The following is a 19,867-nucleotide window of genomic DNA, read 5'->3' as shown; positions in this document are numbered from 1 at the left end:
GAGACGGGGTTTCTTCATGTTGGTCAGGCTGGTCTCCAACTCCTGACCTTGTGATCCACCCGCCTCGGCCTCCCAAAGTGCTGGGATTACAAGCCTGGGCCACCGCACCCCGCCTGATCTGATTTTAAAATGGAGGCCGAGAGCCTCGAAAAGAAGGGACAGAGGTGAAAGTGAAGGTCTGCACCTGTGCTCACTGCTCTGATGAATACACCGTCTGTTCTGATTCTGATCCTGAGCCAGTCTCCGCAATCGGGCGGTTTTGTCTGGGGAAAAAACTGAGTTTGGTTGTCTTGCGCTAAGGAGAACGAAGATATGGGAACATACACGGAGTGGATTTAAGAACAGAAAGTTTAATAGGTGAAAGAAACAAGAGGAAAGCTCCCCTGCGTAGGGGGACAGAGTTCCCACGTGATCTCCCTGGTGGAGGTGGGAAGCGGCTGGTTTTATAGAGGGCTTGAGGAGGCGGTGTCTGATTTACATAGGGCTAGGTGTGGCATTTACATAGTCCACAGAGAGGCTGGCTCTCCCACCCTAATCTTTTATTATGCGGATGTGGTTTCCACCTGGCTGGCTGGCAGTGACATCGCACACAGAGCGACAAGGAGAACGGAGAAGAAAACCTCCATGTTGTATATACCTGGCCTTGGGCATACCTGCGGGTATTCACCTAGGCCTGCTTATCTATGCTTGCAGCTTGATTTTTCTATGCTTGCTGCTTTCTGTTAGAAAAGAAATGATTTTGGGGTGCTTTTTATATAAAAGAAAATCCTTACGAAGACTCCTGTACCTTCGTTATCTGCCTAAATAATTTCTTTTTAATGCCTATATTATTCCCTTTAAAGATTTTTTTTTTTGTGGTGTTTGTCCTATTATTAGGTTGTAAGAATTCATTATATATTCAGGAAATATATAATTCATGATATATAAATATATTTTTATAAATTAAATATAATTATATAAAGATAATTTATTACATATTCAGGAAATATATTCAGTCCTTTTTGGGAAATATTTTCTCTCAGTCTTTAGATAGTCTTTTCTTATACTTAATAGTATCTTTTGTAGAGCAGAAGGTTTTACTTTTTAAAAATTATTAATATTATTTTGACTAATATCTTTGGCTAGAGCATTACTGGTGTATAGAAATGGTACTGATATCTATACATTAATTTTGCATCCTTAAACTTGAACTGAATTCATTTATTAAATCTAAGAGATTTTTGATGGAGTCTTTAGGGTTTCCAAATATAAGATTATATCATCAGTGAACAGGGATAATTTGACTTTCCCTTTTTCAATTTGGATGTCTTATATTTTTCTCTTGCCTCATTGCTCTGGTGAGGAATTCCAGTACCATGTTGAATAAGAGTGGCATAAGTAGGCAACCTTGTCTTGTTCCAATTCTTAGAGGGAGTGCTTTCAACTTCTTCTCGTTTGGTATGATGCTGGCTATGAGTTTATTATGTATGGTTCCTACTATTTTGATGTATGTTCCTTTGATGCCTAGTTTGGTGAGGGTTTTTATGGTAAAGGGATGCTTAATTTTATCAAATGCTTTTTCAGCATCTATTAGATGACCACATGATTTTTGTTCTTCATTCTGTTTCTGTGATGTATCTATTTGCGGGTTTGCATATGTTGAACCATTCTTGCATTTCTGGTATAAAAGTCCCTTGATCATGGCGTATTATCTTTTCAATGTGTTGTTAAATTTGGTTTGCTGGTATTTTGTTGAGAATTTTTGCACCAATGTTCATTAGGGATATTGATTTGCAGTTTTCTTTCTTTCTTTCTTTCTTTTTTTTTTGTCTTGTTCTTATTTTCATATCAGGGTGATCCTGGCCTTGTAGAATGAGTTAAGGAGAAGTCCCTCCTCTTCAATTATTTGGAACCAATCAGGAGGATTGATACTAGTCCTCAGTTGTAAATTTGGTAGAATTTAGCTGTGAATCCATTTGGTCCTGACCCTTCCTTTGTTAAGAGATTTAAAAATGACTGATTCAATCTCATTATTCATTATTGATATGTTCAGGCTTTCTACTTCTTCCTGGTTCCATCTTGGATGATTGTATGTTTCCAGGAATTATCCATTTCTCCTAGGTTTTCTAGTTTGTGGGTACATAGGAATTAATAGTAGTCCCTGATGATCTATTATATTTATGTGGTATCAGATGTAGTGTGTCCTTTTGCATTTTGGATTTTGTTTATTTGCATCTTTTCTTGGCTAGTCTAGCTAGCAGTTGATCAATTTTGTTTATATTTTCAAAGAACCAACTTTTTGTATCACTAGTGCTTCATATTTTTTGTATCTGTATCTATTTTGTTTTATTCTGCTATGATCTTTGTTAATTCTTTTCTTCTGCTAACTTCGGGTTTGGATTGTTCTTGTTTTTCTAGTTCCTTGAAGTGTGATGTTAGGTTGTTAATTTGTGATCTTTCTATTTTTTAATATGGGCATTAATGTTATAAACTGTCCTTTTAGCACTGATTTTGCTATATCCTATAGGTTTTTGTATGTTGTGTTTTTATTTTCATTTGTTTCAAAAAATTTTTAGAAATGTTCATCTTTTTTTTTTTTTTTTTTTTTTTTTTTTGAGACAGAGTCTCTGTTGCCAGGCTGGAGTGCAGTGGCGTGATCTCGGTGCACTGCAACCTCTGTCTCCTGGGTTCATGTGATTCTCTTGCCTCAGTCTCCCGAATAGCTGGGATTACAGGCATGCGCTATCACACCCAGCTAGTTTTTGTATTTTTAGTAGAGACAGGCTTTCCCTATGTTGGCCAGGCTAGTCTCAAACTCCCTACCTCAGGTAATCTGCCTGCCTCAGCCTCCCAAAGTGCTGGGATTAGAGGTGTAAGCTCCTATGACCAGCCCATCTTAATTTCTTTATTGACTCAATGATCATTCAAGGGCATGTTGTTTGATTTCCATGTATTTGTATAGTTTTCAAACTTCCTCTTGATATTGATTTCTAGTTTTATTCCACAGTGGTCTGAGATGATCCTTGATATGATTTAATTTGTAAAAATTTGTTGTTGTTTGTTTTGAGGCCTAATGTATGGTCCTTCTGAGGGAATGTTTCATGTGCGGATGAGAAGAATGTATAATCTGTAGTTGTTGGATGCTCTGTAAATGTCTATTATTATTGGTCTAATGTCTAAATTATGTATAGTGTTTCTTTGTTCATTTTCTGTCTCACTGATCTGTCTAATGCTATGAGTGGGGTGCTGAGGTAAGTCTAGCAATATTTGTTTTATGAATTTGAGTGCTCTGGTGTCACGTGCATGTATTTAGCATTTAGATATATTTAGAATTATTACATCTCTTGCTGAATTGACACTTTATTATTATATAATGACATTCTTGTCTTTTTAAACTGTTTTTGATGTAAAGTCTGTTTTATCTGATATACTTACAGATACTCCTGCTCACTTTTGATTTCCATTTGCATAGAATTTTTTTCACCTCTTTGTTTTCAGTCTATGTGTATCTTTATAAATGAGTGTCTTGTAGGTAGCACATAAAAATGTGTAATGCTTCATAAGTTTGCATGTCATCCTTGCACAGGGACCATACTAATCTTCTTTATATTGTTCAAATTTTAGTATATGTGTTGGCAAAGTGGCCACCCACACTTCTAAAAATACATTTATCTACTGATGGACACTTAGGTTGATTACATAGACTGGCTATTGTGAATAACGCAACAATCAGCACAGGCATACAGATGTCCCCTCAACATATTGATTTCAGTTCCTTTGAGTGTATGGCCAGCAATGAGATTACTGGATCATACTGTACTTCTAGTTTTAGTTTTTTGAGGAACTACCATACCAGTTTTCATAATGGCTATACTAGTTTCCATTCCCACCAACAATGTACAGGAGTTCCTATTTCTCTGTACCTTTGCCAAGACTTTTTATCCTTCATCTTTTTTAAAAAAGCTACTCTTAACAGGTGTGAGATGATATCTCATTCTGGTTTTGACTTGCATTTTCTTAATAATTAGTGATGCTGAACATTTTTTTAAGTTATCTGTTGACTATTTTCGTGTCATTTTAGAAAATGTCTGTTCAGGTCCTTTGCCCATTTTTTTTTTTTGAGACGGAGTTTCGCTCTTGTTACCCAGGCTGGAGTGCAATGGCGTGATCTCGGCTCACCGCAACCTCCGCCTCCTGGGTTCAGGCAAGTCTCCTGCCTCAGCCTCCTGAGTAGCTGGGATTACAGGCACGCACCACCATGCCCGGCTAATTTTTTATATTTTTAGTAGAGATGAGATGGGGTTTCACCATGTTGACCAGGATGGTCTTGATCTCTTGACCTCGTGATCCACCCACCTTGGCCTCCCAAAGTGCTAGGATTACAGGATTGAGACACCGCACCTGGCCCTTTTGCCCATTTTTTAATTGGGTTATTAATACTTTTGGCTCTTGAATTGAGTTCTTACAAAATTTGAGTATTTGCTTCTTCTATTTATTTATTTATTTATTTGAAAGAAAGAAAGAGGGGGAGAGAGAACAGGAGTCTTGCTCTATTGCCTGGGCTGGAATGCAATCTAAAAATAGGTATTAAAAACCTCTTTTATGCCAATAATTGTGCTTAACAGCGGAGACAGGAAGGAATAAGGGAAGAAAATTAAAAAAAAAAAAAAAAACAGCCAACCAGAATTTCATTTAAGTCTGTGAAATGCTATGCAAATGCTGAAGCGTGATTTACTTGCAATTATGTGGTCACTTTCAAAATAGGTGTAATATGATACTGAGAAAAATGTATGTTCTGTGGACCTGGGGTGAAGAATTCTGTAAATATTCACTGAGTCTACTTGTTCCAGGTCTGAGTTCAAATCATAGATGTCCCTGTTAATTTTCTATCTCATTAATCTGTTGAATATTAACAATGTGGTGTCAAAGTCTCCCACTATTATTGTGTGGGAGTCCAAGTCTCTTTATAAGTCATTAAGAACTTCTCTTATGTTTGTGGGTGTTCCTATACTGGGTGCATATGTATTTATGATCATTGACTCTTGTTGTTGCATTGATCCTTTTACCATTATGTAATGTCCTTCTTTGTTTCTTTTAGTCTTTATTACTATTAAAGTCTATTTTGTCAGAGACGAAAGTTACAACTCCTGTTTTCTTTTCTTTTTTTTTTTTTTTCTCTCCATTTAATTCCACTGACTCTTTGTTTTGAGTCTTTGTGTGTCCTTGTTTATGAGATGGATCTGGATACAGCAAACTGATGGGTTTTGACTTTTTATTCGATTTGCCTGTCTGTGTTTTTGATTGGGGCATTTAATCCATTTAAATTTAGGATTAATACTGATATTTGTGAGTTTAATATTGTCGTTTAATGCTAGCTGGCTATTTTGCCCATTAGTTGATACAGATTCTTCATTATGGAGATACTCTTTACCTTTTGGTAAGTTTTTGGGATGACTGATACTGGTTGTTCCTTTCTGTGTATAGTGTTTCTTTCAGAAGCTCTTATAAAGCGGGCCTGGTGGTGATGAAATCTCTGAGTGCTTGCTTGTTCATGAAAAATTTTATTTTTCCTTCATTTATGAAGCTTAATTTGGCTAGATATGAGATTCTGGGTTGAAACTTCTTTTCTTTGAGGATATTGAATATTGACCCGCACTCTCTTCTAGTTTGTAGGATTTCAGCTGAGAGATCTGCTGTGCGTCTGATAGGCTTCCCTTTATGGGTAACCTGACCTTTCTTTCTAGCTTCCCTTAGAATTTTCTCCTTTATTTCAACCCTGGTGAATCTAATGATTATGTGTCTTGGGGTTGCTCTACTTGAGGAATATCTTTGTGGTGTTCTCTGTATTACCTGAAGTTTAGTATTTTCCTGCCTTACTAGGTTATTTCCTGAAAAATATCCTGAAGAATATTTTCCAGCTTGGATTCATTCTCTTCATGACATTCAAGTACACCTATCAAATGTAGATTCGGTCTTTTCACATAGTCCCATATTTCTTGGAGACTTTGCTCATTCCTTTTTACTCTTTCTTCTCTAATCTTGCCTTCTCGTTTCATTTCATTAAGCTGGTCTTTGACCTCTGACATCCTTTCTTCTGCTTTATCAATTCAACTGTGAAAACCTGTGAATACTTGATGGAGTTCTAGTATTCTTCAGTTCCATTAATTCACTTATATTCCTCTCTAGATTGTCTATTCTCGTTAGGATTTCATCAAACCTTTTTTCAAGGTTCTTAGTTTCTTTACATAGGGCTAGAACAGGCGTCCCCAAACTACGGCCCTCGGGCCACATGCAGCCCCCTGAGGCCATTTATCTGGCCCCTACCGCACTTCAGGAAGGGGTACCTCTTTCATTGGTGGTCAGTGAGAGGAGCACAGTATGTGGTGGTCCTCCAACGGTCTGAGGGACAGTGAACTGGCCCCCTGTGTAAAAAGTTTGGGGACACCTGGGCTAGAACACGTTCTTTTAACTCACAGAAGTTTCTTATTATCCACCTTCTAAAAGGTGGATAGAAGCCTAAATCTAGAAGCCTAAATCTGTTAATGGAACGCACTCGTTCTCCATCAGGCCTTGTTCCCTTATTGATGAGCAACTGTGATCCCCTGTGGAGGGAGAGGCATTCTGATTTGGGGTATTCTCAGCCTTTTTACACTGGTTTCTTCTCATCATTGTAAATTTATCCACCGGTTGTCTTTGTAATTACCGACTTTCAAATTAGGTCTCTGAGTGGACGTCCAACTTGCTGATTCCCAGCACCGGAATCTGAGCAACCCACTGCACCGGCCAAAACAGCGGCGTTAAGATTCGTGGTGCTTTTCTGCCCAGGAATCTCTGGTCTGGCTTCCTTCTTGAGTCCCTTTTTTAGTCAGCTGAATAGGCGACTCTGCTTTCCCAGAGCTCCAAACATCGATCAAAAGGGGAGCCAGTCCTGTTTACTCTGCACCAAGGACCGCCGTGCCAGCCACAAGAGTCGCACTGGCGACCCATGGGGCTCCTCTGCTGGGAATCTCCTGGTCGTGAGCAACAAAAATTCGTCTGAAAGTGTGGCATCCTCTCATTCTCTGTGCTTTCACTGGGAGCTACAATCCTGAGCTGCTAGTAATCAGCCATCTTGGATTTCTCTCCAGTGTTAGCTTCTTATCAGATGTAAGGCTTGCAAATTTTTTTTCCATGCTATGGGCTATTTCTTTGCTTTGTTGTTTCCTTTGTGATGTAGAAGTTTTTTAGCTTGATGTAATGCCATTTGTCTATTTTTACCTTTGCTGGTTATGCTTTCAAGGTCATATATCCAAAAAAAATCAACAATCAGACCAACGTCATGGACCTTTTCTTTCCTATTTTTTTCTTTTGGTAGTTTTACAGTTTCAGCTATTATACTTAAGTCTTTAATCCATTTTGACTTAATTTTTGTATATGGTGCAGGACAAAGATCCAGTTTCATTCTTGTGTATGTGGATGTCTAGTTTTCTCAAGACCATCTTTTGAAAAGACTATTATTCCCTATTGTGTTCTTGGCAACGTTATCAAAAATCAATTAACTAAACATGTGGGTTCATTTCTTGGCTTTCTTTTTTATTTCATTTGTTGATGTTTCTATTTTATGTAAGTATGCTGTTTTGATTACAATCAGTTTATAATATGTTTTGAAAGCAGGGTGTACTTTCAAGATGCCTCCAGGTTTTTTCTTTTTGCTCAAAATTGTTTTGGCTATTGTGGGTCTTTTGTTGTTCCATACAAAGTTAAAGATTAAAAAAAATTTCTGGGAAAAATGACATTAGAATTTTGATAGGGATTGCATTGAATCTATACATTGCTTTTGGTAGTATGGACAGTTTTACAATACACTTCTAGTCTCTGAATATGGGATATTTTCTTTTTTTGTTTAATTTCTTTCATCAGTGTTTTATAGGTTTCAGTATATAGATTTTTTTTACCTCCTTGGTTAAACTTATATGCACATATTTAATTTTTAAATTGTGATTGTAAACAGAATAATTTTCCTTTGATTTCTCTTTTAGGTAGTTCATTTTTAGTACGTGGAAATGCTGCTGATTTTTGTATGTTGACTTTGTATCTTGCAACTTTGTTGAATTCATTTATTAGTTCTATAAGTTTTTTTGTAGAATCCGCATGGTTTTCTGTATATAAAATTATGTCATCAGCAAATAGAGACAATTTCACTTCTTTTTTTCACCTTTCTTTCTTAAATTAGGATGCCTTTTACTTCTTTCTCTTGCCTAATTTCTTTTGCTAGAACTTCCGGTACCATGTTGAAAAGAAATGGTGAGAGTGGGCACCCTTGTTTTGATCCAATCTTAGAGGAGAACCTGATGAGTATGTGTCTTGGAGTTGATTTTCTCATGGAGAATCTTACTGGGGATCTCTACGTTTCCTGAATTTGAATATTGGCCTGTCTTGCTAGGTTGGGGAAATTCTCCTGGATGATATCTTGAAGTGTGTTTTTCAGCTTGGCTCTGTTCTGCTCATCTCTTTCAGGTACCCCAATCAGTTACAAGTTTGGTCTTTTTACATAATCTCATAATTCTTGGAAGTTTTGTTCATTCTTTTTATTTTTTTCTCTAATCTTGTCTGCCTCTCTTATTTAGCAAGATAGTCTTCAAGGTCTGATATTCTTTCTTCTGCTTGGTTTGTTCATCTATTGATACTTGTGTTTGCATTGTGAGGTTATTGTGTTGTATTTTTCAGCGCCATCAGGTCATTTATGTTCCTCTCTAAACTGGTTATTCTGGTTAACACCTCCTGTAATGTTTTATCATGGTTCTTAGCTTCTTTATGTTGGGTTAAAACATACTCCTTTAGCTCAGTGAAGTTTGTTATTGCCCACCTTCTTAAGCCTACTTCCATCAATTTATCCATCTCAGCCTCAGCTTAGGTCTATGCTCTTGCTGGAGAGTGTTTCAATCACTTGGAGAACAGGCTGTCTGGATTTTTGAGTTTTCAGCGTTTTTGCATTGATTGTCATCTTCATGGGTTTATCTACCTTCAGTTTTGGAGGCTGCTGACTTTTGGCTGGGGTTTCTGTGGTGTCTTTTTCATTGTTTTTATTGTTGTTGTTGCTTTCTGTTTGTTTTTCTTTTAGAAGTCAGGCCCCACTTCCCCAGGGTTGCTGGAGTTTGCTGGGTGTCCACTGTACCCTTGTTCACCTAGGTCCCTCCTGCACCTGGAGGTATCACCAGTGGAGGCTGCAGAAGAGCAAAGTTGGCTGCCTGTTTCTTCCTCTGGGAGCTCCATCCCAGAGAGGCACCAACCTGATGCTGGCTGGAGAGCTCCTGTATAAGGTGTCTGAACACCCCTGTTGGGAGGTCTCGCACAGTCTGGAAGAACAAGATTAGGGATCTGCTTAAATCAGCAGGCTGGCTGCCACTTGGCTAAACAAGTGTGCTGCACTGGGGGAAAACTCCCTCATCTGGGCTGCCCTAACTCTTCAGAGCCAGCAGGTAGAAAAGACTAAGACTGCTGGTCAGTGATGACCACAGTGCCTCTCCCACTAGGGGCTTAACCCAGGGATATCAGAATTCTATCCAGAACCCCCTGTCTGGAGATGCTGAAATTACCACAGGGAGGCCCTGCCTGGTGAAGTGGGATGGGTTAGGGTCCCACTTAAAGAAGCAGCCTGGCAATGACCTGTCACAGCCACTGTGCTGTGCTGTGGGGAATTCTGCCCAGTCCAAACTGCCCAGTCTCGGTGGCAGGGAAAATGGTCGACTGGAACTGCAGTGATGGTGGTCACCCCTTCCAGTCGCGAACGCAATAGTCTTAGGCAGTCTCCAGCCTGCTGTCCTGGCTGGCAGGGATTCCAAGCCAGTGGATGTTAGCTTGTGGGGTTCTGTGAGAGTGGGGCCGGGTGAGTGAGGCTGCTTGGCTCTCTGGCTTCAGCCCTTTTCCTACGGGTGTGGACAGATCCCCTGCCTCACTGGATTTCCTGGAGCTAAAGTATGCAAAACTCGTGCACTTCAGTGCCTGCCCAAGTGGCTGCTGACTCGAGCAGCTGCTGTGAAAACAACAACAACAACAAACTATATATTGGTTGCAGTGTACACTACTCAGGTGACAGTTATACTAAAATCTCAGACTTCACCAATATACAATTCATTCATGTAACCGAAAACCACTTGGACCCCAAGAGCTATGGAAATAAAAAAAAAAAAAAAGAAACATTCACATTTCTAGCTTTTCAAGCAAGGGGAATTAAATACATGAAAATGGTTACAAAAGTGTTGAGAGGGCTGAAGGAGCCCAAATGGGAACAATACTATTCCCTAGAGATCAGTACTTGTGAGAAGCTGTTATCATCCCTAGGGCTGCAGGAGCGAAGGGAACTTGGTATTACCTACAGTCCAAAATTGCGGGGTAACCGAGGCAAGGGAGAGCCTGCTCCTGAAGCTGTCTGTGTACTACTGTCATCACCACTTTTCAGGAAGCCAGGAGCCTATGTTTTTCAGAAGCAGAAGTTGCTGATGCTGTTAGATTTGCTGCCACAGCTGCCATGAATACGGTACTATTGTGTCAGCTGGCAGTCTGCTGCAGTGGCTTGCTGCTGCCACAGCCAGAGCCACAGCCTTGTTTAGAATTTCCTGCAATTCAGAGAAGACCAATAATGGGCAGAAACGGAACTGAGAGCCAACAGACAAAGAAATGGCACAATGAGGGAATTTTCCCTACCAAATTTAAAGACATTCTATAAGACTATAGTAAAAATTAAGTAGCACAGTGTTTACTTGAAACAAATTTTCTTACTGTGTTTTGGATGCTGTCACAAAAATACTATATACTGGGTAATTTATCAACAATACAAATTTATTGCTCATAAATCTAAGGGCTGGGAAATCTAAGATTAAGGTCCAAACAGGTCACATATCTGGTGAGGGCTCACCCTCTGCTTTCCAGATGATGCCTTCCTGCTGCATCCTCACGTGGTGGCTGCAGCAAACAAGCTCCCTCTGGCTTCCTTCATAAAAGCAGCAATCCTACTCATTAGGACCCAATCCTTATGACATAATCACTTCTGAAGGGCCCTACGTCTTAATGCTATTGCATTGAGGATTAGGTTTCTGCATATAAATTTTGGTGGGATACAAACATTCAGACCATAGCATGAATAGACAATGGAATAGAATGAGAAGTTTTATATACACACACACACATAGCCACACACAAACATATTTATATGTATGTGATACTGTCATACAATAAGAAATACAAAATCAATACTGGAACAACACAGGGTTGAACTCTGTGAATCTCCTTATATGTGAAGCAACCCCTCCTCTTGTGCATCCTCCTTAGCCTATTCAGTGTAAAGACAATGAGGATGAAGACCTCTATGAAGATGACTTCCATTTAATTAATAGTAAGTGAACTTTGTTTCTTATGATTTTCTTGATATTTTCTTTTCTCTATTATTATAAAAATGTAGTATATAATACTTATAATGTCCATAATAAGTGTTAATTGACTGTTTATGTTATTGATAAGGCTTCCAGTCAACAGTAGGCTTTTAGTAAAGTTTTTGGGTAGCTAAAAGTTATATGTGGATTTTTGATGTGCAGGGGTTAGCACTTCTTACCAGCATGTTGTTCAAGGGTCAACTATTTATTTTGGTCTTTTTGTCCACTGGTCCTAGAATAGAGTTCCTAAAACCCTTGTAATTTCCTAAGTGATAAGAACAATAGGAGCATCTTTTGATATAATATTTGGTCTTTTGTCCTTGGTTCATGAAGCATTTACATGTCTTATAACAAATCCTTCAACCACACCTGAGTTTATATTAGCAAAGTGATTTTTGGAAAGACTTTAGATAACCACAGAATAAGGGCTGGTTGCCAAGGGCATCAACCACATGATTAGAGGGTTAGAACTTTCAGCCCTGCCTCTCGACCTCTGGAGAGGGGAGGACTGGAGGCTGAATTAACCACTGGTGGCCAATCATTTATTAATAATCAATCATGTCTATGCAATGAAGCCTCCATTAAGTATCCATAATTAAAAGGGCATTTAGAGCTACTGCATTGGTGAACAAGAACACATCTACGTGCTGGAAGGGTGGTGCACTCCAGACTCCACAAGGGCAGAAGCTCCTGCGCTCAGGAGCCTTCCAGACCTTGACCTATGTACCCCTTCATCTGGCTGTGCATCTGTATCCTTTGCAATAAATCCATCATCATAAGTAAATTATCTCCACAGGTTTGTGAGCTGTTCTAGCAAATTATTGAACCTGAGGAGAGGAATGTGGGAATTTCTGGTTTAGACAAAAGTTGTACATCACCTGAGGACCCACAATTTGTGATTGGCCTCTGCAGTTGCAGGGCAGTCTTGTGAGACTGAGACCTTTATCTGTGGAGTCTGCACTAACTCCAGGCAATTAGTGTCAGAACTGAGTTAAATTTTAGAGCACTTGGTCAGCCTGCACTGGGGAATTGGATAATTTCTTGGGGTGGAAAACCTCACACATTTCATGTCAGAAGTGTGTGTGAGACAGCATAGTAAACAGTGATTTTTTTCCTTTTTATAATTAATGATAAAAATTGCATCACAAATGAATGGAGAAAGGATAGACTTTGTAGTCAATGGTGCTAAAAAATCTGACTCACTCTATGGAGAAAAATAATATTGCCTTTTTTCTTAAAGCAGTATTACAAAGGTGGCTTCACATAGGTTAAATATCTGAATATAAACACAATAACAGGACTGGGTAAGGTGGCTCACCCCTGTAATCCCAGCACTTTGGGGGGCCGAGGCAGGTGGATCACAAGGTCAAGAGATCGAGACCAGCCTGGCCAACATGGTGAAACCCTGTCTCTACTAAAAATGCAAAAAGCAGCTGGGCGTTGTAGTGCGTGCCTGTAGTCCCAGCTACATGGGAGGATGACGCAGGAGAATAGCTTGAACCTGGGAGGCAGAGGTTGCAGTGAGCCAAGATGGTGCCGCTGCACTCCAACCTGGTGACAGAGCCAGACTCTATCTCAAAAAACGGCAAAACAAACAAACATAACAAATCAAAACACTGTCCCCAGAAACCCTCACTCGGGATTCTTCAGAGAGGTAGGAGAACTACAAATGTACAGTCATAGGAGCTAAGAGAGGAGAGTTTTAAGAAGGGGACTGATATGGTTTGGCTGTGTCCCCACCCAAATTTCGTCTTGAATTCCCACGTGTTGTGGGAAGAACCAGTGGGAGGTAATTGAATCATAGGGGCAGGTTTTTCCTGTGCTTTTCTGGTGATAGTGAGTAAGTCTCACAAGATCTGATGGTTATTATTAGGGGGAATGTTCCTGCACAAGCTCTCTTCTCTTGTCTGCCACCATGTGACATGTGCCTTTCACCTTCCGCCATGATTGTAAGGCTTCCCCAGCCACATGGAACTGTAAGTCCAATAAACATCTTTCTTTTGTAAATTGCCCAGTCTTTATCAGTGGCATGAAAAAAAAACTAATACAGGGACATTAACTGCTAAAAGAATTTCAGTGAGTACATGAGCTAATGAGGAACTGATAAATTGAGTTTTAGAACATTATGTTCGTTTGCTTCAGAACATAGTGAGGCACCATTTACATCACAGATACGCCTAAAGAATTATCTGCAGCATGTCATGAAGTTTAAAATCCATAAATTGAGCTCCACATTCATTCATAGCACTTGCTCTGCATTCCCGTCTTTCTGCAGGTCACCATAAGCCCTGAGCGGTGGATACTATTGTCACCTAGACTGACCTAGACTGACTTACCAATGGTTTGAATTCCTAGTTTCTTTGGATTGTATTCATTTCCCATTGCTGCTATGATAAATTATTGCAAACTTAGTGGCTTAAAACAGTACACACTTAGTGGCTGAAAACAACACCCCCTAAAAGTTCTAGAGGTCTACATCCAAAATGAGTCTTACAGGGCTTAAATCAAGGTGGCATCAGGCCCAGTTTCTGGAGGCTCTGAGGAGAGAATCTATTTCTTTGACTTTTTCACCTTCTAGTGGCCTCCTGTGCTTTTTCGCTTATGGCCTATTCCTCCACCTTCAAAGCACATCACTCCACTCTGCTTCCACCGTCACATTGTCTTCTGTGTCAGATCTCCCTTTACTTGCATCTTATAAGGAGATTTTGATAGCACTTCGGACCACCCAGATAATGCAAGATAACCTCCCGTTCTCAAGATCCTTAATCATATTTTCAAAGTCCCTTTTGCTATTTAAGGTAACTTTCACAGGTTCCAGAGATTAGGATGTAAAACTCTCTGGGGGTCCATTATTTACCCTACCATAGGGATAGAAATCAGAAATCAGGAGTAAAAGACAAAAGAGTAAGCACAGCTCATGGAGGATTTTGTTTCAATGCTCATGATTTTAGGGATCTAATGGTGGAGGTTGGTGTGGGGAGCCCCTTCATTGCAATGAGGACACGACCCCTGCAGCTTTCTCTGGGATCTTAGGCTAATATGGAATTTGGTGTAGGAAATAAAACAGTTCTTGTTGGTTGGTCTTGATTCCGAATCTTGAACAGATGATCCTCTGCAAGTTCATAAGCTCCGTTAGAAGGCGTTACAGAAGTTTTTGTCACAGCACAATGTCACTCTCAACAGGCCTTTTTTTTTGTAGGACTCCTCTTCCCGGCACTTACGCTTACACATATGTGTTGAGTACATATGTTTTTCTCCTAAAAATAAAGAAGCCTGTTATAAGTACTGGAGGATATGTCTTAATAGTGACTTACTAAAACTCAGCACCAAGAGGAACAGCACTTAACACTGAGTCTCTTTCCCTGGCTCCTGGGTTCATTTCCCAGTCACCACCCTATCTGGCTCTGGATACCAAACCCCACAGTACAAAGTTGGAAATTATCCCTTCTTGCCTCCTCTTTTATTCCTTGCCTTACCTTCCAGCAGGGCTTAATGATATTGAGTTCTTTATCCCAGGCACTAGCAAGAGTGATGGTTCTTTGCAGGCATTTTTGGAGTCTTCATGAGCCCCCACTTACCCCTGAAATAGGCTGTTGTTGAACATAACTCATTTTCTTTTGCAATGCAAGTGCCTTGGCCTCTCATACATTTCCATCCTTTTGCAGATGTGCAGGTATTACACCTCAGACCCGTAACTGCAGGGTGGAGAGAACAGAATATTCAGGCTGAATAGTGAAAACCCATTATGGGAAAATGGGTTTTCAGCATTAGTAAGAGGTTGCATATTGACTATGCTGTTCACTCACTCCATGAGCTGTTATTTGTAGAATTCTTGATTAATGTAGCTTTGTAAGTTAAGCTAGGAGGTGGATAAAAAAGATAACATACAGTCTCTGTGACCTGAATAGGGTCCATTTATATTTGAAGACAAGTTAACATGTGAAATAATAACAGAACAGCAAAGATAATATATAGCCAACCAGATAAATCCTGTGATGCGGATTAAGAGTATAGCAATAGGCATATTACTGTGGGCTGGAAAAGTAGGAGACTACTTTAGCTAAATACTTGAGCTGGCTCTTGAGATGTAGGTTAGGCTTAGGTGAGAGTGAACATCCTCCTCTTTTCCTCTTATTTAGAGGGAAAGGATGATGTTAGGTTCTGGGTTTTGAGCATGTTCTACATTCTGGACACTGTTTTAGGTGCTGAGAATGCAAAAATAAACAAGTGTTTACATACATGCTGGGGAGATAGGCATTAAACAGCCCCCCCCCCAAATTAGGTATAGTTGTATTGTAATATCAAGAAATAAACATGTAATGAGAACATTTAAGAGGGAAGAACTAATGTATTTTAGAGAGCCAAAGAAGGTTTCCATGGGAATAGGATGTAAGGTGAGACCTGATGATAAATAAGAGTCAGCCAGGTAAGTGGGTGATGTGGTATGAGCAGAGTGAAGAACATTTCAGGCAGAGGGAACAGCAGTGAAAAAAGCTTGTGTATTGAGGAACAAAAATGCTAATGTAACTGGGTCACAGAGAATGGAGTGGATTGTGCTATGAGATATGGCTGGGCGGGTAAGCAGAGATTCAAATTCCTGAGCCCTCCTAGGCCAAAGACATGAGTATGGTTTTTGATTCATAAGCAATGAGAATTTATTGAAAAATTTTAAGCAAGGAAGCGATCTAATCCCATTTACCTGTATCTAGCTGGTCAACATGGGACTTGAAATGTGCAAACAGAAAACAGTTTTATTCTTCTGCCCACTACTACCCATTTGAGTTCTCTTTCTAAAGTGAGTTCTCCGAGTCCTGCAGGTAGTTTCGGACAAGGCTCCTAACTTGTCTACGTACTTTTAGGAAAAAGAAATCTTGCCATCACTTTTGGGCATAAGAACAATCTGGGTTAAGTAATTCATGCATCGAGTCCCATGCAATAATAATAAAATAGCTCTATTTCATTAAAAGCCCATGTTTCTCACCAACAACCTGCTCTCCCTTTATGAATGCCCATGCACATCCACACACATGCACACATCTATGCATAGACACATAGCTCAGACTTGCTTAGGTGTTTGTAATGGGCAGGACGGGTTGGCTTTGACTTTCTATTTCTCTGTCTTGGTTTCCTCCTACTCACCTCTGGCTTACGAGTGATAGTTTCTGACCCGTTTCATTTGGTGAGCAGGAGAGGGACAGGTAAAGGACAGGAAAGATTTCATTGGACTGGCTCTAATGCCATCATCTGTTGTCCATGGTAGTTACTTAAAACCCAATCTCTTGGGCTTTGTGTTTAATAAAAGCTGACTAATTTTCTTGAGCCAGGAGAATTCATTTTCTTGAGTTCCTAGAGTCAGGGGAACATTTGTGGGTTCTTCAGGCTTTCCCCTACAAAAATATTCAAATCTGCTGCTGTATCGTGGGCTGGGTATTTCCCCCAGGTGGTGGTTATATTTTCTCTCAGCTATAAGAAGCTAGTGGCCCACTTTTTGCTAAAATACTTTGTTCCTCCAGACAGCCCTCCTGGATAGAACTTTAAACAGCTCAGGCCTGACTTGCTTGATACAGCATGGCCCAGATCAGATCCACAGGAGTGTATGCACATCCTCCCTGCTTGTATGTAATGCAGCTCAGCTGTTTCTCAGTTCCACCATTTCAGGGCTGTAGCCACAGGCTCCCTCTCACCTTTAGGTTCCTCAAGCTCACTGTGCCTTCCAAACACCAGAGGACACTATCAATTTCTCCCTGAAGCAACTCTCATGAGGGTTCTCTCTCTCACGGGAGTTGGGAGCAAGCGGCACAGTGCACTGACAATGCTCTTCAGAGAATAGTCTCTTTGATCTTTACCTCTGAATATTTTCAACTTCAATATTTTAAAAATGCATTATTTAAAAATAGGTAATACTTTGATGTGACTAAATAGTAAGTAATATAAAAAGAATGCTGTGCAAAGTTGACCTCCCACTCTTGCCTGCTAGTTATCCAGTTTTCATCTGACAGATAATGGAAACCAGTTTTATTCATTTCTTTTATATCTTTCAGATTGATTTCCACTACATTCAAGCAAATATAAATACGTACATGTGTCTTTTTACCTCCTTTTCATAATTGGTAGTATACTATACATACTCTGCACTTTGATTTTTGATTTTTTGAATGATGTATACTAATTATGTAGTATTCTCCTGTAGAGCTATACTGTGCTTGAATTAACCCATCCCTTACTTATGAGAATTTAAGCTATCTGCACTTTTTGATATTATTTGCTGCAATATATAATGCCGAACATATTTCATTTGTGTGGGAGTATATCTGCACGATAATTTCATATAAGCAGAATTGCTAGATAAAAAGTAAACACTTTTGTAATTTTAATAGATATTGCCAAATTGCCCTCCAGAGGAGATGTAACTATTTATTCTCTTGCTATCAATGCTTGGAAAATTCTTGTCTCACTACAACTTCAATACTTGAATATTTTATCAAACTTCTGGATGTTGCCAATCTGAATAGGTGAAAAATGGTATTTTAGTGTTCTTTTAATTTACATTTTTCATAATATGAGTGAGATTGAGCACTTCTTGTATGTTCAATAGCCATTTTTATGTGAACTGTCTACATACTTTGCCCATTTTTCTATTAGGTTGTTGGCCTTTTCCTGTTTTTTTTTTTTTTTTAAAAAGGAAGCATTACATGTCTGTGATGTAAGTTGCATTTTTTATTTTTGTCATGAAGAATATTTTGATTTTCATGAGTCAAATTTGTCAGTTTTTCGTTTAAGAACTCTGGATTTTGAGTCATAGTTAGGCCTTTTGTATTTCTAAGCTTATAAACAAATTATGTCACATTTTCTTATAATTCTTTTATGGTTTATTATTTCATACTAAGTGTCAAGAAGTAGCAAAATAGAAATATAAGGTAGAAATATAATCATATTTGAAGTACATTTAATAGGTAGAAAGCATAGTAATTAGTCATTATTTTTTAGTGAGTGTTAAGGGAGAGGGAGATTTCAAGGATGACTTCTAAGTGTAGGAGATGTTTGTTGATGAAAGACTGAAGCTCGGAAGAGAAATCTGGCTAGGATATAAAATTGGGCATTTTCAGCAGATAGATTGTAATTGAAGCCATGGAAGTGAACAAGTTGATATAAAGGAGTGTCTGAGTGGGCAGTATAAAGCCTTGAGGTATCTCAGTGTTTAATGATCAGGTAAAAAAGAGAATCCTACAAAATACATAGAAGTAACCAGAGGAAACGAAAACTAGATTGTAGGAGAGAATAAAGGAGAAAAGTGTATCGAGAGCAGGGGACCAAAATGAGGTAAGTATGAATGAAAGTCAATTAATTTGAAGTCTGAAAATTGCTGTCCTGTTGCCCTGCAATCAGTACATTTTCTTCTGGATTAGTGTGTTGTATATGATCTCTCTGACATCCTGAAACTCAGATTGTACTGAGTCTTCAGGTCCGAGCTACAGCATGTGGGTGAGACTTGGAGAGTAGAGGTTTAGAGAACAGTACCCCTAAGTTGCCTCCCTCTACTCACATTATTCAAACTTACCCTCTTGGAGGTAGAGGAGAAATAAGCTCACAAGGAGCAGTGTTTTCATTTTCCTCATTGGATGCTTGTTCCGGTGACAGAAGGTGTGCTGAGTGAGGCATTGGAAAGGACAACCACTAGCTTGCTTTATAAAGCTTAGATGTTTGATCACAGCCAGTAAATAGAAAGGAGGGAGGAGTCCCTGATAAAGGCATGAGACAGAACTGTCCTTTCCCTACTCTTTCTCTTAAAGAGCCAGAAATCTGTTCTAGTGTGGAAAGTGCAGGCTGGTGAGCACTGTCAGGGAATGGTTCTGGCTAAAGTTGAAGTAGATTTCCATCCCTGAGTTTCCATCCTCTCTTTGTCTTCCCTGCCCCATGTCTGTCTTCTCCCCACTTATTTTTTTTTAAGAGACAGGGTCTTACTCTGTTACAGCCCAGGCTGGAATGCAGTGGCTCATTGTAGCCTCAAACTTCTGGGTATAAGCAATCCTCCTGCTTCAACCTCCAGTGTAGCTGGGTCTACAGTCTCTACCCACCCTTTTCCTTTGTGTCTGCATGTGTGTGAGTGTGATTGATACAGTTTGAAGGTTTGCTCCCACAAAATCTCATGTTAAAATGTAAGCCACAATGTTGGAGGTAGGGCATGGTGGGAGGTGTTTGGGTCATGTGGGGAAATCCCTCATGAATTGCTTGGTGCCATCCTCATTGTAATGAGTGAGTTCTTGCCTTGGTAGTTCAAGTGAGAGCTTGTTGCTTAAAAGAGTGTGGAACTTTCCCTTCCCTTCTCTCTCTTGTTCCCTTCTCTCTCTTGCTCCCATTCTTGTCATGTTATACACCAACTCCTTTTTTGCCTTCCACCATGATTGTGAGCTCACTGATGCCCTCACCAGGAGCAGATGCCAGCACTATGCCTCCTGTACAGCCTGCAGAACTGTGAGCCA

The 19,867-nt window shown here is 39.6% G+C and overlaps 2 protein-coding genes and 1 non-coding gene across 6 annotated transcripts in view; 1 reads left to right on the top strand and 2 right to left on the bottom strand.

Moving 5' to 3' along the window:
- The window catches only part of LOC141584839 (prostate and testis expressed protein 13-like), a 52,238-nt gene that overhangs the window by 1,796 nt on the left and 30,575 nt on the right, over positions 1-19,867 (top strand). The window contains exon 1 of one of the 4 annotated variants that reach the window (XM_074400817.1): positions 4,434-7,125. The exons of the other annotated variants lie outside the window; for them this stretch is intronic. The gene's annotated coding sequence lies outside the window, so the exon portion shown is untranslated. Of the gene's footprint in view, positions 1-4,433; positions 7,126-19,867 lie in introns of those variants that run through there. 4 annotated transcript variants of the gene reach the window in all.
- Positions 3,521-3,627, bottom strand: LOC120364763 (U6 spliceosomal RNA). The gene has a single exon (XR_005579911.1). It is a non-coding gene; the product is annotated as a U6 spliceosomal RNA (small nuclear RNA).
- On the bottom strand, positions 10,942-19,057 carry PATE4 (prostate and testis expressed 4). The gene is made up of 3 exons (XM_003923534.4): positions 18,946-19,057; positions 14,966-15,082; positions 10,942-14,644 (listed from the first exon to the last, which is right to left on the bottom strand). Exons 1-3 carry the CDS (start codon positions 19,001-19,003, stop codon positions 14,520-14,522), a joined length of 300 nt encoding a protein of 99 aa, XP_003923583.1. The 5' UTR covers positions 19,004-19,057; the 3' UTR covers positions 10,942-14,519.

Source organism: Saimiri boliviensis, chromosome 6 (genome assembly GCF_048565385.1).
Source record: "Saimiri boliviensis isolate mSaiBol1 chromosome 6, mSaiBol1.pri, whole genome shotgun sequence".
NCBI lineage: Eukaryota > Metazoa > Chordata > Mammalia > Primates > Cebidae > Saimiri > Saimiri boliviensis.
This window is presented reverse-complemented; position numbering and strand designations above follow the sequence as displayed.